The sequence below is a fragment of the Pogona vitticeps genome, chromosome 2 (assembly GCF_051106095.1).
Source record: "Pogona vitticeps strain Pit_001003342236 chromosome 2, PviZW2.1, whole genome shotgun sequence".
NCBI classification, from domain to species: Eukaryota; Metazoa; Chordata; class Lepidosauria; order Squamata; family Agamidae; genus Pogona; species Pogona vitticeps.
In genome coordinates this window covers 285996066-286012801 of record NC_135784.1, presented here as the reverse complement: position 1 = coordinate 286012801, position 16736 = coordinate 285996066, and the positions used below count along the sequence as shown (strand labels likewise).

Genomic DNA, 16736 nt, shown 5'->3' with positions numbered 1-16736 from the left:
ATAGGCTCCTTTGAGAAGGTTTTGTCCTTAAAGACATCTTGAGAACATTTTTTAAAAAAGATATAAATAGCCCATTTCATTTAAACCATGAATAGCATTATTTTCCTCAGAAAATACAGAAAAGCCTTAAGGTATCTTGGGATTTTTTTTTTAACATGTTTATTTGCCTTAAATTAGAATGTTTGTAAATGTCCCTTCTGTTTACAACAGGGCCTACATTCTAAAAGCAGAGTTGCTGGAGCAAAAGCCTAATCAGAAATCTCATTTTACACTTTGTAAATCTTTCCCTTTAAAGATACTTCATAAATTTAATTTACAGGACACATCCATATTGTGGCATGAATTAAACTCAGATTAACATTTAAATCAACAAAACACTCATCGACCCCTTTAGATAAGACTCATCGGTCCTACATGAGCACATACTATCACAAGAAAAGGGAGCCATTCGCTGAGCTGTTGTTGCGTATAATTTCATTAGAGGCTGTGTCTCATTAGAAAGAAGCCTAACATGTTTTAACAGCAGGGTCAAAACAAGGCAGGCCCCAGCTAGAGCTCTGCCAATCTTTTCAGTTGGTTTCCATGGTCACCTGTCATCCACATCAAGGGCCTGCAGGTTGCATTCTGGGACTTTAGCCAGCTCACTGATAATGTCGCTGTATCCTGCAGCAGCTGCAATATGAACACAAGTCTTGCCGTTCTCATCATCATAGTTTATTATGGATGGGCCCTGACGGTGGCTCAGGATGATAGAACACAGGATCCGGTTCCCACTCTGAAAAAAACAAGCAGCTGGCTGAAGAAGTCTTCATAATCCACTTCATATATAAAGATTTTCCTCTCTTTCCTCCAACAGTACATAAAATGACTCTATTAATGGTATTCAAAATTTAAAGATTTTTAATAAACTCATTTGTCTTTTATTTATGTATTTATTTCTTACTTCTGTATCCTGCTTATGTTCCAGTGAGCTCAAGGTGGTTTATATGGCTCTCATCCTCCCTATTTTATTTTCGTAGTAAATAGCAAGGAAATAGGATTGAAATAAATAACATTGAACCCTATGAGACATTGATCCAAGATCCCCCTGTTAGATTTATGTCTGAGTTGGAATTTCAGTCCAGGTCTTTTTAGTTCAGAGATGGGCTGTGTGGACCGCATATAATCCCCATGGCCCCAAATGTAACTTCAGCACCCCTAGTTCTTTTTTTTTAAAAAGCTTGTTTAGCCCTTGTGCCCTCTAGAAGGGATAAGGACAATTTTTCCATATTTTGAGGTGTTGTCAATATCCCTGTTCCTCCATACTTATTTTTGGTCACTAAAGACTGCAAGACTGCTTCTTCGGTAACTCCTCCTGCCTTTTTTGTAACAGAGGAAAAAAAGGATGGATGGAAATCGCAAGAGCCGATATAGTTCTCCAAGGTCCAGAGATGGGCATGTGCAAACCCTGGTTCTCCAGATATCACAAATATCATAGCCATAGCCTACCACTCTAACCACTGTGACACACTTCGACCAATTCTAACAATCAGTTAACTAATTTGTTCATTTAAACTCAATTATATTTCACAAAGCACCAGTTAGGTTTGTATCTGAGAATCTAGAGGTAAGTCATGATAATCCATTTTTTATGAACATTTTTTTGAGGAACTATTGACTGATAGCAGGGAAAACCAGTTTTTCTGATTTATTGTTCTTCAAATGTGAAAATATTGAATATCTCCCAACATAACACAGTACTAGAGCTGAAATGGCTGCTAAGATAAATAGGCAGAACCAAAACAGGTTTTAATGAATGAAAACAAGAGTTTTGCATTGTTTTAGCATCATGCTAAAACCTGGCACTAGCATAGAAAATTGATCCCCATCAATCACCTTGTCTGATGCTGCCCAATGAGATATATTCTGGTTTAACCTCATGGATGTAAGCCACTGTGTAGTCTATCTTGTCCTCTAACCAAGGTGAGACAAATAGCTAAAGTTCACAACCACAAGGTCATACCAACATCAATCAAACTCTACAGGCTACCCCCCAAATATAAATTTATTGGGAGGGTGGGCAGGAGAAGGTCTGAAGCTGAAGTGAGCTCCAAGCCATCAATGCTATTTAAGTTCTCAAGTAGACTTGACTGGAAATCCCATCCATATTCACCTGGAGAATTGCTCCTTCCCCAGCTAATCCTATTGGCAAATTTGAATTCTAAGGTTGAAAAGCCCTTACCACCAGTGCAGGGAGCTCTGCAAAGGAGAAGCAGCCTCCCTCTGTTAGATCCTCTGGTCTCAGAATTGTTACTTTTAACAAAACATGGCCCCAGGTGAGTCCAGGACCGGCACTTGTCATCATAATTATCCTCATTGTCATCAGGGATGCTGGCATCAGCTCTGGTGGCTCATTTGATACCCAGTATTTGCCTAATCACACCCTGTGCCAACACCAAGTCCGGTCCAATCCCTTGGGCATGTCCAGCATAACTCCCTGAACCTCAACCACTGCTCTTTCTCTCAGTGGTGTGTTCAATTTCTTTTCTTGTGTCAACCACAAGCCATTGTTTTAGTAGCCTTGTGGTGAGTTAGTTCTTACCAAGGTGAATCACTTCTTTGCATTTTGAAGCTAACCGAGGGTGCTTGAACGGAAATGAGGTTGAAATTCTGAAAACAAAAAGTGACATCATTCTGTTCATGAAAGAAAAAAAGAGAGATAGTAATTCACTCTCCTTTTGCCTAGTCCTTGTAACCAAAGCCCTGCCAGTTTTAATTTCTTCGTGGGTGCATGTTAGCAGTGTGATCTCTCGGAGAACCAGAATTGGTTTAACCATTACATAAACTAGTCTACAGAAGCTCTTTGAGTGGCGTCAAGAAGGTATGAGATCTAGGATTTCACAGAGCTCTAAAAAGACAATAGAATCCTATTGTGGGATTATATATTTCCTGTGCTCCCACTGGCAATTTCTGTTTCGAATATGTTCACCTAACATTATGGAAAGACAAGGATCAAACAATGAGATATATTTGCTATGAAATTGTTGACAATTTTTCTGTACCTGAACTGCCCAGTGAAGAGCTGTTTTAAAATCTTTGTCCACCAATGTTGGGTCAGCTCCTTTATGTAGCAAAACCTGGGCATGGTGAGGGCGATTGTGGAATGCAGCCCAGTGTAGTGAGGTCATTCCCTGAAAATCACAACACAGAGATCAGGGTGACTGGCAATATATGTATGCAAGTAGGGATGATTAGGCAATGACACAGATTATCTACTGGCAACGAAAAACCAAACCAAAACCGAAGACTCTGTCTCGGTATGGCATTCCCTTTGTAGAAGATTTGCAATTATCTGCATTTTAGCTGCATTTTTAGTTTCCCAGTTAGATATTTTTTTCAAAGCATTTCCTCTTCTCCCCAGAGGGTAGGGTTGTGTGTGTGATATTCTGTTTGGAAGAACATTTCGGACACCTGAATTTGACACTCTTTTGCCAGCTATTGTACTTTCTGTCCCTTCCCCTCAGTCAAATATCAGTATCAGGTGAACAACATCCCATTTTTTGAGATTTCAGGGTCACAATAGACAACCTTATTATGGTACCACAGAAGACAAGCCCTTATGTAAAACAAGTTTAAAATAACATAGATACAAACACCTGCACTCTGAGTAAGTAAAAACCTTAGTGTTAACTGGGAGAAGGGGAGGGGTGGATACTCAGGTATCAGGTTTAAGCAGGAGATGGCCGCCAGTATGTCCTGTTGCACACCAGTCACGTGATTTAGAAATAAAAAACTACAGCTTCTCATCTGGTGGCAATTCACTGCTGAATTTCACACTGTTGGGTGTATACCAGCAAGCATAAGCAATAAGATTCTGCCTACCCTGTGACATCACATACAGTAGGTCTATCTCTAGTTTCAGATTTTGGCTTTGAAATCACAGGTAATTGGATGCTGCTGATCTGTGACCTTAATTTAATTGGCATATGCAACAGCGAGTTTAAATGTTTTGTTCTAAAGCAATTGGCCCTCAGCTTTAGACCTGTAAATATAAAGTACTCTTTTAGAGCTCATACAATTCCTCCATGAGGATCTTTGTAGACTGCATAGTGAGCACTTTTTACTGGAAATTTTTATATTTACCTCATTGTCCTGGTGATTAATTTCACTCAGATCCGACTGCTGCAACAGCACGGATAAAAGCCTGCAGGGGGACAAAACCATGTTCATTGTGTAAAAATGAAAACAAACTTCTAAGACAATTAGATCACACAATTTGCAGTGAAAATCAGTGATAGTTTTAACAGCACAGTTGACCATGGCTAGAATCCTCTTGCAGTTTTACTAAGTGAAATTATATAAGACATGGCAATTGAATTAATTAACAAGGCACTGGTCATATGGCAATCACATAACTGGGTGTGCAACCGATGTTTTGTCAATTGTCTGCATTTTGGTGGAACAACTTATGCATTTACACTTACACTGGAGTAAAAATTTCCGATGGGATCTTGGCCCATGTTTTTATCTTCTTTTGTATAAGATCAATAGAACCTGAATGTACTTGACGTATATTAGATAATTCCCTATCTTGTTTAACACCTATAGTCTGAAAGTATAGAGACACATTGATTGTTGTCATGTATTTCTTTGGTCACAAAAGTTATTCAAGTTGACCTAAACTGTAATGTTGATTCCCAGTTCAAGGAACGTATCTCTGTTACAAGCATTTCCTGTAGCCCTTTAATAAATGGCAGTATCCGGAATTTTGCAGGGAAACAAACAAAGAATCTTCTATCATGCAGTGGGTTGACCTTACCATTAGGCTGCCTGAAGTGGCTGTTTCAGGTGATGGGATGCTGGTGTGTGTGTGTGATAAATGAGTTGCTCCATTGTTGCCCCTGCCCCAGACAGCACTTTGATACAGGAGATTTTGACAACCACATCTCCTGTCATCCCCTGATTATAAGGATTCTTTCAGAACTGGCAAACAATGTGTGCCATGAACTATGGACACACAGGTTTGTGTATGTTTGTCTGTGTGTTGCTCTGTGAGAGTTGTTGCAGAGGGTAATGAGCTGCTTTGGAGAAGGACTCTAAACTTGAGGTCTACAGAAAATGAAATGCAGATATACTGATGGTGATTTTTATATTATTGACAGTGACCATTCACAAGACAAGTTGTTGAAGATACAACTATCCTAGCATTGCCAGGTTAATTAGGTTAGTTAGTGTAATAAGCCATATTTATTCTGATTTAAGACTCTTTGAGGTGCTTATTAGTCAGATATTCACTCCAACCAATAATAAAAGATCTTGGGAAATCGTATCTTGTCCTCTAAAATCAAAGATGGTGACGGGTTTTCAGGACCCTCCACTGTATCAAAGAGTTATATTCCCTCATAGAACTATTTTGCATGCAGAGGTTTATTCCCTGGTATCTGGGTAAGACTAGAAAAACATCAGTTTAAAATCCTGAGAGCTGGTTCCAATCAACCTGGACAGTATGAAAGGGCCAATGGTATGAGTGAGCCTAAGGCAGCTTCTTATGTTCCTTGTTTCTTTCTGTTATTATAAAAAGCAGATTAAGGCCACGGTCACAGTAGAGAAATGCTCCCCCCCTTTTTTTCTTGTGCCTTCTGTTTCCTGTAGAGTTGTGCGTTGTGGTCATGTGACATATATTACATGGTAGTGGTTCATACTTTTTAAAACTGTTTCATATTTTTAGTTAAATTAGATGCAGTACGTTAATCTATACCCCTGCAGCATGGCATATCCCTTCCCCTTTTTGTGCATTTCTCTGCTCCCCTTCCCCCCCTTTAAAAAAATTGTGCAAGTATATTGGTCAGCAAAACGCCCTTGCTGGCCACGTACTGATCTGGGGCATTTTTGCCTATTTCCGCCCGGATTACCCCCAGCGGTGGAGAACCCACAGCCCTTTTGACAGAAACATACCAATGTGCTGACATTCTCATCTGAAAATTAATTTTTTTAAAAAAAAATTAAGGGAGTTGAACAACAGCTGCTGGTGGTGATGGGACTGCACACCAGATATAAAAGAAATTAATTGATTTTGTAGTACACACTCTATGGAATGTTGGTTGTACTGCATGATAAAATGCAGAACAAATACAGTAGTAGCCTCCCAGTGGGCTGGATCTGATGCAGAGATAGCATTGGGGGGGGGAAGGGAATCGGCAATGATTGTGCATTGTCCGTACCCAAAACAAGGGTCAAAATGCATGAGGAATAACTTGGAACCATTTTGTTGGTGTGACCTCAGCCTAAATTGTGAAACAGATGCCTACATGATTTGCAGAATGTACAGAGGTGGCACAGACCAGCTTTTATGTGGAGTATTTTGATGCTGAATTTCAGTCATTTTAAAAAAGACACGTAGATCATGGTAATGTACTTTTCTAGCTACACATACATTTCCTTCTAGCTACCCATAGATTCCTTCCTTCCATCACTGTTTACACTTCTTGTAACTGCCATTTTGAGCAAAGATAAAAGAAGAACACAAACTGACCCGCCTGAGGACTTGTGATACTTCAGTGCCTTCTGGTAATGGAGTGAGCATATACAGAAGAACTAATTTTGTTGACTTGGGTTAATAAGACAGATGAAAAGGAACTGAGCAGCTGGCATACTTCTGCTCTGACCAAAGGTCTGCTTGTTACCATGGGGACTATAGAAATTTTATTTTGCAGGGATCTCTGTATATTACTTTTAAATCAAATCACCATTCAATTTTTAAGCATCAGCATAATCCCATATCATATTGATGATAGTCTCCTCTTGGTTGCTTTGAATCCTTCCAAGTGTACTGTTTAAATGAAATGTAAAGCAGAACAAGGATGGCAGGAAATTAAAAAAGCAATGGACAAAGGAATTGTTTGAGAGAAGTAGGTGAAGCAGAATGGCTGCATGATACACTTAGAAGGATGTAAGATTTTCATCAGAGCTAGCGGATCCATTGGTGTGAATCAAATACAACATTTCCTTCTGTCCATGGACTCTTCCTTCTGTCCCTACAAGCATCTAACTTAAATTGTGATTTCCTGTGATGAAACAGTTAATAGTGTAACTTCTGACCCATTTCAAGGAACCAATAAATAATAATTATTATTAAATAATAACAATACTGCCTTTAGGTCTATATGCATTAATGCATGCACAAAACTTGCTGAAGTCAACAGTGTCTAACTGTACAAAATTACCCGCAGGATCATGGATAAAAAGCAAGAATAATTCCTAATGATTGTCTGATAAAATGATTTCCTGCCTCATATTAAGCTGTTTTTTTTAAAATCATGTTCAATGCAGAAACAATCGCAATGTGGAAAAATGGTCACAGGTATTGGAATGGACTGCTCTTTCGGTAGAAGATATCTTGATATGGAGTACTGTCTTATAATAATGGCCCTTCAAATAAAGGACTGATTTCTTTAAAATAGAGTATTCCCCCTCACCTACAAAGCTACAGCGATATTGCAGAAAAGTGTTGTTGCCTATGAGGTTTAATCACTCGTGATTAGAATGGAAGAATTCTGGACTTTCATTCCAACACCAGAACTGAATGATACTTACAACACAATGCTCCTTCAACACAATTATCCACTCTAGTTTATCCCAAGCTTTCTTAATTTCAGAGTGTAAATTTGTTCCAGGTATGGGTAAGCCATTCTTTTAAACAACTGGAATTTAGAACTCCTTGCTGACCTACTGCAGATCATGGAAGTATGAGCAAAGTTGAACCAGAGATGTACTTTATGCTCTCCCTTGCTATGAACAGTGATTCAAGACTACCAAATAAGTCAGGAAACACCACCTTTATTAAATCTAAATGAGCAGTTCTATGGAGACTTAAGGTCAAAGTAGACAAAACACGCAGTTCACATTAGAATTTGATAACCTCATTTTCTTATCAAAATGTGATTTTCTCAGAGATGCAAGCACAGGCAATCAGACTTGCAGTTTAAGCTTCTATTTACCTTTCAAAGACCAAATAAAAAACCTAGAACCACATTGGAATGCAAAATAAGATGCTGTGGAAAATCATGTATATATAAGGTAAAGGTTCCCCTTGACAATTTTTTTTGTCCAGTCGTGTTCGATTCTAGGGGGCGGTGCTCATCCCCGTTTCCAAGCCATAGAGCCAGCGTTTTGTCCGAAGACAATCTTCCATGGTCACATGGCCATGCGACTTAGACACGGAATGCTGTTACCTTCCCACCGAGATGATCCCTATTTATCTACTCGCATTTGCATGCTTTCGAACCGCTAGGTTGGCAGGAGCTGGGACAAGTGACGGGCACTCACTCCGTCACATGGATTCGATCTTATGACTGCTTGCACTGACCCTGCAGCACAGGCTTCTGCGGTTTAGCCCACAGCACCTCCACGTCCCTAGGTATAATAGTCAATAATGAAAAAGCTACATATTGGCTAAAATCCTGTTACACAACTTATAACACATTGTTGAGTGATGACATTAAAGGTAGAGGGTATTTTGTGGCAATTAAGAACTTCCTACTTTGTCCCACATAGAAGCTGTGGGAGCTGCAGGGTGTAGGGAATTTAAAATTACTGAAAATCACTATCAATAGATGACATTGACAGCAGCAAAAGATATTAGGTAATTAAAGACTTCCTTCTTCTGTCTTGTGGTTCCCATGGCTTCCACACAATAAGAGGAATTACACAGGAGCTGGAAAAACTGTGGGATAGAAGTAGATTGTTTTCAATTACTAAAAATCTCCCCTTGCCCAAAATGTCATCAACCTACCACAGGCACAGGTCAGACAAAAGGATCTGAGTCATTGGAAAGGTTCCCCTTGGCATTTAGTTCAGTCGTGTCCGACTGGTGCTCATCCCTGTTTCCAAGCCATAGAGCCAGCATTTGTCTGAAGACAGTTTCCATGGTCATGTGGCCAGTGCGACTAGACACGGAATGCTGTTAACTTCCCACCGAGGTGGTAACTATTTATCTACTCACATGTTTACATGCTTTCGAACTAATAGGTTGGCAGGAGCTGGGACAAGCGACGGGAGCTCACTCCATCGTGTGGATTCAATCTTCGATTGCTGGTCTTCTGAACTTGCAGCACAGAGGCTTCTGTGTTTTAACCCGCAGCGCCACCACGTCCCTAATCTGAGTCATTACACAATTATTAAATTATATATAATCTGTGTCAGATTTCAAAGAAACATACCTGACATTGGGATCAGCAGTGGCAGCATGTAATGGCAATCTTCCATTTTTATCTGGGATGTTCTGTCTGGCACCATTTCTCAACAGACTGAGACAGCCTTCAAGCCATCCCTGAAAGGACATCAGAAGAAAAAGGCCCAGGTTTGTAAATAAGGTTCTTAACTAGGGCAAACTGGAGAAACATCTGTTATTTTTAATGACAGCAAGTAAAAACAACTGGGAAATACATTTGTTACAGCAGTTTAAAGAGTTAAATCGAGTTAAACCCACGTCAGGCTGGCTTACTGGCTGTAGTGTTAAGTATCCATTTATCCTTCCGAATTTGTGGGTTTTTCTGAATTTTATAATGGAGTTTTCCAATAAAAAAGTAAGATAAGAGAAAAACAAACCAAAATATTTGCAAATTTCCCTGGAAATTTTTAGAACATAATGTTCTATGTTTTTGTGGGCTAGAGTGGGTAGTTCTGATTTTTAATTGTTGTTAGCAGCCCTCAGTAGTGTTTGGTCACTAGATAGGTGGGACAGAAATGTAATAAAAAAGTAATTAACTAATTAATTATTTAATTTCACTATAGTTTACTAATATTTATTTTATCTATTTATTTATTAGATTTTTACCCCGCCCCTCTAGACAATGTCTACTCGGGGCGGCTTACATAGATAAAAACACATTGATACATTAACACATTAATATAACTTATATAAAAATACAATTATAAGAATTAATTTCAGACAACACATTTCCAAGATGGCATAACCAAAACTAATAAACAAACAAAAAGGATATGCAATATATAAAGAATAATTTATCTGGGTGCCTTTGAATGAACATTTTTGTTATTAATTGTATTATACGCTGATGCCTTTGAGTTGTGGTGCTGGAGGAGGCTCTTGAGAGTCCCCTGGACTGCAAGGAGAACAAACCTATCAATTCTAAAGGAAATCAACCCTGAGTGCTCACTGGAAAGACAGATCCTGAAGCTGAGGCTCCATTATTTTGGCCATCTCATGAGAAGAGAAGACTTCCTGGAAAAGACCTTGATGTTGGGAAAGTGTGACGGCAAGAGGAGAAGGGGACGACCGAGGATGAGATGGCTGGACAGTGTCTGCGAAGCAACCAACATGAAATTGACACAACTACGGGAAGCAGTGGAAGATAGGAGGGCCTGGCGTGCTCTGGTCCATGGGGTCACAAAGAGTCAGACACTAAACGACTAAATGAACGAACGAACGAACGTGTTACACGCTCACTTCAAAAATCTTTCCCATGAAATACTACCTTTCAGTTCTGCTATTTTCCCCACAAGTACGTTCACACCCAGTTATTCTGTGGTTATTTTGCAATCCTACAGAGATGTCTAAAGACCACTTGTTGGAATTTGCACATACCAGTAAAATCAGCAATATCTGACAGCAGCAACAAGGTGATTCCTTTTTTTTTAGATCAAAAATCTAAAAAATCACAAGCACACTCACAGAATGTCCAGATTTTAAAGCTGCTGCTGTTATTGCTGCTGTTGCTAATTACATTTCTTCAGGTACCTTTCTTAAAAGTCTCAAGGTGACTTCAACAATACTAAGTACAAAATCTAAACAACAAAAATGACTCAATTATCCATATACAAAATACAACAGCCCACATAAAATAATTGACAAATCTGTGAATTATTTAGATAACTAAGCAAGTTGACTCAGCTGATGCTTTGAAACAGGCCATGTTTAGTAGTAAAGGAAAATCTTTCACTGGCATTGAACAGTTGAAAGTATCAGTACCGGGCAAGCCTCCTTAGAGACAATGTTCCATAATGGGGCATGGGGGGGCACTCTCCTTTGTCACTGTTGGCTGAATCTCCTTTGGAAGAAGAACTAGGAGGGGGACCTCAGATATCGATCTTGGGGTAGTGAAAGCTAGTTACTCTCTAGTTAAGCCCCACTGATTTCAGTGAGAGCTACTCTTATGGAAGTTGATATAGAGACATGTGTAAAAGTGGACCAAATCAAAGGGCTTGTGCAATTCTGGAACAACTACAGGGAACTGGCAAAGAGCTGCGCTTCACCCTCCAGTGAGGCTACACCACAGCAGATCCTTCATATTCTATTCCTAGGGTCCTATTGTTACTACCATCTTTGATGACTCCGCTCTTTGGGGCTGCAGTATATACTGAGATTTTGTCATTGTTTTGTTTGCCACATTTCGTGACATACTTTTGTTAGGATTTGAGAGATTCATTCTCTGTAGTTTGAAATACATCTATTGGTATTGTCTCTATTCATGTTGATTTATTTCTTCCAAATGCTTTCACTTAAGAGTCTAGCTTCTTGAAGATATTGTGATAATATTCCCTGACAAATGCAGCCCCCCCTCTTGTGCATCCAAGAAGAGTAGCAAATGAATTTGGGATGTATTATTACCATTGTTAAACACCAATGCTGTTGATTTTCTGAGTAACAAACAATGTTTTATATTACTGCAGTTCAATATTTTGGGTATTTTGGGAACTGGCCATTTTTACCATTGTTAATCCATTGGAATGATTGTTACATTTCTAGACATTTTGATAAAGGTAGAAAAGTATTTTTAGGAACAGTCTTCTCTAAGCAGAACACCTTCCCAACAGGAATGAATGAAAGGTAATATTAATCAGGAGATTGCCCACATAGAATTGGAAAAAGGAAATGTTTACTGCAAGAAATTATGTCTGTGTTTTTGAAAAAAAGATAATTTAATAAATCAATTTTTAAAAATTATGCCTAGTTTAAACTGTGGCTTCCATCAGCACCCTCTTGCTGCAAATTTTGTCCCAATCATTTTCTTGTACAGTAAAATAATTCCTCTTTTTTCTTTATTTCCCTCAAATGCTATGAATGATTCCTGATGGGCAGCTCCTTGCAGATGGAAAAGGTGGAACAGCCAAAAGACAATGTGTGGCGGATCCATCTTTTCCTCTTTAATAGGAAATGACCAGTATCCTTCTGTGAGTCCCAATTAGAACAAACTTATGGACCCAATTGGATCTGCATAAGTGTTGACTTAGAATTCAGAAATTGATTCAGTTGATTCAATAAAGATAAGATAAAAGATGGAAGAGGCAATAAGGAAACATGGGAAGAGAATGAACAGAAGATGGTACCATTTGAACATCCCATAAAGGTCTGTGAACAAGGCAACTGATAAGGTCAATCTTGCAATACAAACTTCATCTGCAAGAACTGTGCTTAAGTAGAAGAGAAGGAAAATTCTGTACCAGATAGGTTGCCAGAGATAAACTGGTGCGGCCACAGGCATCTTGGGTGTTGATATTGGCTCCCATTTTTAATAACAATTTCACTGTATCGAGTTGGCGTCCTGAAACAGCGTGCATCAAAGGAGTGCAACCTTGAAAAGACAAGAAAAAGTGATCAAACAGAAACATAGATCACAATTTGGACCTCTTGTGGAGTGTTACAATGTGACCTGTTTGCTGGTGATCACATGATGAGCAGAGAAATGGGCTGTTGCCTGACCATGATCCAGGCCCAAACTGGACCTGTAGAGCTGCTACTTTGGGGGGGGGGGGGGCTGGGCTGGAGTGATATCCCAGCATATAGTAGGGTTGCTTTAAGGAAAATCGCTCCCATTAAAGCAACCCGTTCTGGTGTGAGTAGGTCCATGCTTTTGAAGCCTTCTGATTGCACTCTCAATTTGGTCATGATATAAAAAAGGAGACATTTTATTAGCATTACTGATATATCAAGTATCTGGTTTTTAATAAAGAGACCTTGTTATATTCATAACTGTAATCTTATATCTCAGAGATGGAAGTCACAAACTCCATATGAATCAGTTACATTGCATTTGTGACAGCTGAAGGATGGAGGGAATTATTCTTTGTCTGATCATCTTTGCAAGGGAAAAATAGGAAGGAAAATGAAATACAGGTACTGAAAGTGAGCATAAAAACATATGTTCCCGGGGTCATTTTAAAATGCTGTCAATGACCTTTGAAGCCCCTTGAAGGCCTACCTGCATCTATAGGAAACCACAGGGGAAAGGAGCATGCAGCCTCCTCAAATGTTGTATAAAGGAATTGTGGTTTCCAGAACACCATAACATGGTCTACCCCAGATCTACGTGAACTTGCTCTGGTCCTAAAAGTGTTAGGAAGATTTATTAGGTTGGTGAGCATAAGAGGGGGGAAAACTTTTTGGTGATTTAGCATGGGCTCTTTATATACATTTCTTTCTCTGTTGTTTTTTTAACAGGCCTTAAGAACCTGGATGTACTAGTCTGCTAATTGGGTTGATTATCATATTTCTTCTTCAGTATTCTTGAATGGAGTATCCCCCAACTTTTAAGCTATATACTCCTTGAGGTCAACTGTCATCCCACTGTTGCTTGTACTCAAAATACTTTTGCAGATGTGAGGGGCTGGGGGACCCAAGGGTCCTGAGTTTACAAAATGGCCTTAAGGACTGACTGTCACCAACAGGTTGAATTTTGCCCACCCCTAGTGTAGAGTATCTTTGCATCCAATCCTGTCTCACCAAGGCTATGGAACAAAATACACACTCTTGAATCCATTTCAACATCACTTCTTCGATCAAAGCATTCATGGGAGTGGAATGGGCATGCTGAAAACTGGTATTCTGGTCGCTGCATGTGATTTGGGCCTATTACTTTCTCAAGTCTAGATGCAGTCATACTGTTTAAAAGTAATTACAATTTTGTCCTCAAGTCTGGACTTCCTATAAAACAAAATTCCTGTCATGATACTTGCTTACAGTGTAGAAACTCAACAAATCATCATTTTTTTCATAGATGATAATCTACTCTACACTATTTCCCCCTTCACTCAGGGTACCTACCAGTTTCCTGTTTGTCTACCATCCTTCCCTAGTTCCTTTTTTATTAATGAAAAACTCTTTGGCTACATAGTTACAAATGTTGTGAAACTGAATAGGACAAATTAAAAGCAAAACTTTTGAGACAAGTCATGATAATGAAGACATGTCCTTGTTTCATTATTAAAGCACTGGCCAAATTACTTTCTCTTTTTTTTCCAGCAAGACCTTTAAAAATGCTGGCGGATCTTTATGGTGTAACTCTTTTGTGGCATTTCAAAGCTTAGATTTTGCAAATTCTATCTCTTATATTGGGAAATAACATGCTTCTTGGTTCTCCCAGGGTTTTTTATGTGTATTATACTTCTCTCCTGAATGTTACTTTGAATGGCACAGAAATACACAAATAGGCTATTTAGTTAATTTAAATGTTGAGAAGAAAACAGTGCTAGCCAAGGGCATTTTGTTGCTTGATGGAGAGCAGTAAATGGTTTTTCCATTCATAGAAATACAGATTTCAGGGTGAACAACCTCCTTCTCATGTCAGTCAGAAACTGCCTATCTTTAATCACCAAAATCAAGCCAATTTATTTTTGCATCTGAGAGAGAAAAATCCCACATGCACCCCGAACTATTTCCAATAGTAAGAACGGAAGAACAATAAAACAAAATTTGGAATTTGAACTCCCAAAATTTCTATCCCCAAGAGATCAGTGGTTCCTAATCTTGGGTCCTTGTGTGTTCTTGGACTAGAACTCCCAGAAGCCTTCACCACTATCAAGGCTGGCCAGGATTTCCTGGAGTTGTAGTCCAAAACAGTAACTTTTCCAAGCTATGAAATGAAGTTCCCTAGTTTTCTGTGAATAAGACACCCCCATGTATAAGATACCCCCCTTTACTAACCCAAAATTAAGAAATCACTATTTTAAACATAAAACAGAACACATTATTATTTAGTAATTAGGTAACATTTACATACCAGTACTGTCATTTATTTATTCTATTTATTTATTTGACTTATATGATGCCCACACTACCCAAAGATCTCTGGGCGGTTTACAACAATTTAAATGCAATAGAAAGTTAAAAAGATAAAACAATTAAAATACAATTAAAATACCGTCATATTATGCATCACACTTTAACTTTATTCAGCCCTTTCACACTTTAACTTTATTCAGCCCCTGGGCTCAGAATGTTTGGACATTACAAGTCCCTGTTGCATCTAAGCATAGCCTACATGCTCCACCTCCAACAAGGTGTGTTCCAATTGGTTTGTTCAACATCAGCTGACATCAGTTACATAAGGCTCATGATTGGAGGAAGCTAAGTCTGCTGACTGTAGGAAGCTAAGCCTCATGATTGGAGGCAGCTAAGCCTCATGATTAAAGAAGCTTGTTTGCAGAGGTAAGATATGAGACATTTTGTTCTCTCCTCAGCTTCCAATTATAAGATGACCCTCAATTTTTAATCTAAAATTTTAGACAAAAGTATTGTCTTATACACAGAAAAATACGATAAATAACTAACAATTTGCTATACTTTCCTGGGACACAAAATCTGTTGCATCAGATATTCCTCACTTTGCCTCATGGTACAAAAAAAGTCAGTGTGGAGAATACTGCCTGGAGAAGCTAAGTGAAAAGTTTTTCAAACATAGTGAGGTACATTACTAGTTGTGCTGAAACCCTGTTGTTTAGTTATTTAGCAAGTCATAACTATAATAGGTCCATTGAATCAGTGGGGATTAGGTGAGTCAATGCCCCCAGAAGTTCCATTGATTCAAATAGGTCTACTCTAGTTGTGACTAAGCAATAGGATTTCAGTCATAAGATTCGTGACATGGATTTTCACTACTTGTAGTGCTTTTAAAAAGTAAAACTTGGCAACTTTACCCTGAAATTATTACTTCATTGTGCACATCTGATGTTTTGTACTGCAACTCCCATCACATGAGACAATTGGTTAGGCTACATGAGCATTGATGGGATTTGTAATTTCAAAAACTGGAGGGTAGTAGGTTGCTTACTCCCATTTTATTTTGTTTGTGGCTAGTAGCAAAACTATTAGTGAAAACAGCTAATAGCCCTTTGGTGTTTCAGATGCTTTAGCCCACAACCACAATCCTACCCAACATGGCCAATGGTAAGTGACAAAGATCCCACATCCCTGACTTAGAATGTGCAGCAAGCAAGAAGAAAGCGAAGTGCTATTTTACCTTCACTGTCACAGCACTCTAATATTGATGGATCTTCACGGATAACAGCAGTCAAAGTATTGCTATCTCCATTAGCTGCAGCTTGATACACCACATTCAGGTCAATTTCTTCTGAGGAATCACCTATGAAAATAAAAACAGCATTACAGAGAAGAATTCTGACTCTTGCGAACTCAAAGCCTGCGTCTTCCTTTAGGAAGTCAATCCATCTCTTATATGGTCTTTCTCTTGTCCTGCTGACTTCAAACATTCCCAGCATTATTGTCTTCTTCAGAGAATCCTGTCTTCACATAAAGTGCCCAAAGTAAGACAACTTCAGTTTCAGCAATTTTGCCTGTGTGTTTCTTGCATTTGCCATTTTGCATAAATCACACAGCAAAACAGACGGACTGGGGGAGCACTGAAGGCTGCTCACTTCATCTCTTACAGCATGGACATCTGGAACCAATTTGCTAGGGAAATTTGTGATCTCTGGCAACCAACTAAAAATCACATGGGGAG

The 16736-nt window shown here is 38.9% G+C and overlaps 1 protein-coding gene across 4 annotated transcripts in view; it reads right to left on the bottom strand.

Annotated features, from left to right (window-relative positions):
* ANKRD55 (ankyrin repeat domain 55) overlaps positions 1 to 16736 on the bottom strand; it is a 313717-nt gene that overhangs the window by 23072 nt on the left and 273909 nt on the right. For all 4 annotated transcript variants that reach the window (XM_072992742.2, XM_072992741.2, XM_072992743.2 and 1 more), the window contains 6 exons: positions 16236 to 16358; positions 12442 to 12572; positions 9198 to 9307; positions 4123 to 4183; positions 3042 to 3170; positions 591 to 775 (listed from right to left, as the gene is read on the bottom strand). In XM_072992742.2, coding sequence (XP_072848843.2) covers positions 591 to 775; positions 3042 to 3170; positions 4123 to 4183; positions 9198 to 9307; positions 12442 to 12572; positions 16236 to 16358 — 739 coding nt within the window. The remainder of the gene's footprint in view (positions 1 to 590; positions 776 to 3041; positions 3171 to 4122; positions 4184 to 9197; positions 9308 to 12441; positions 12573 to 16235; positions 16359 to 16736) is intronic.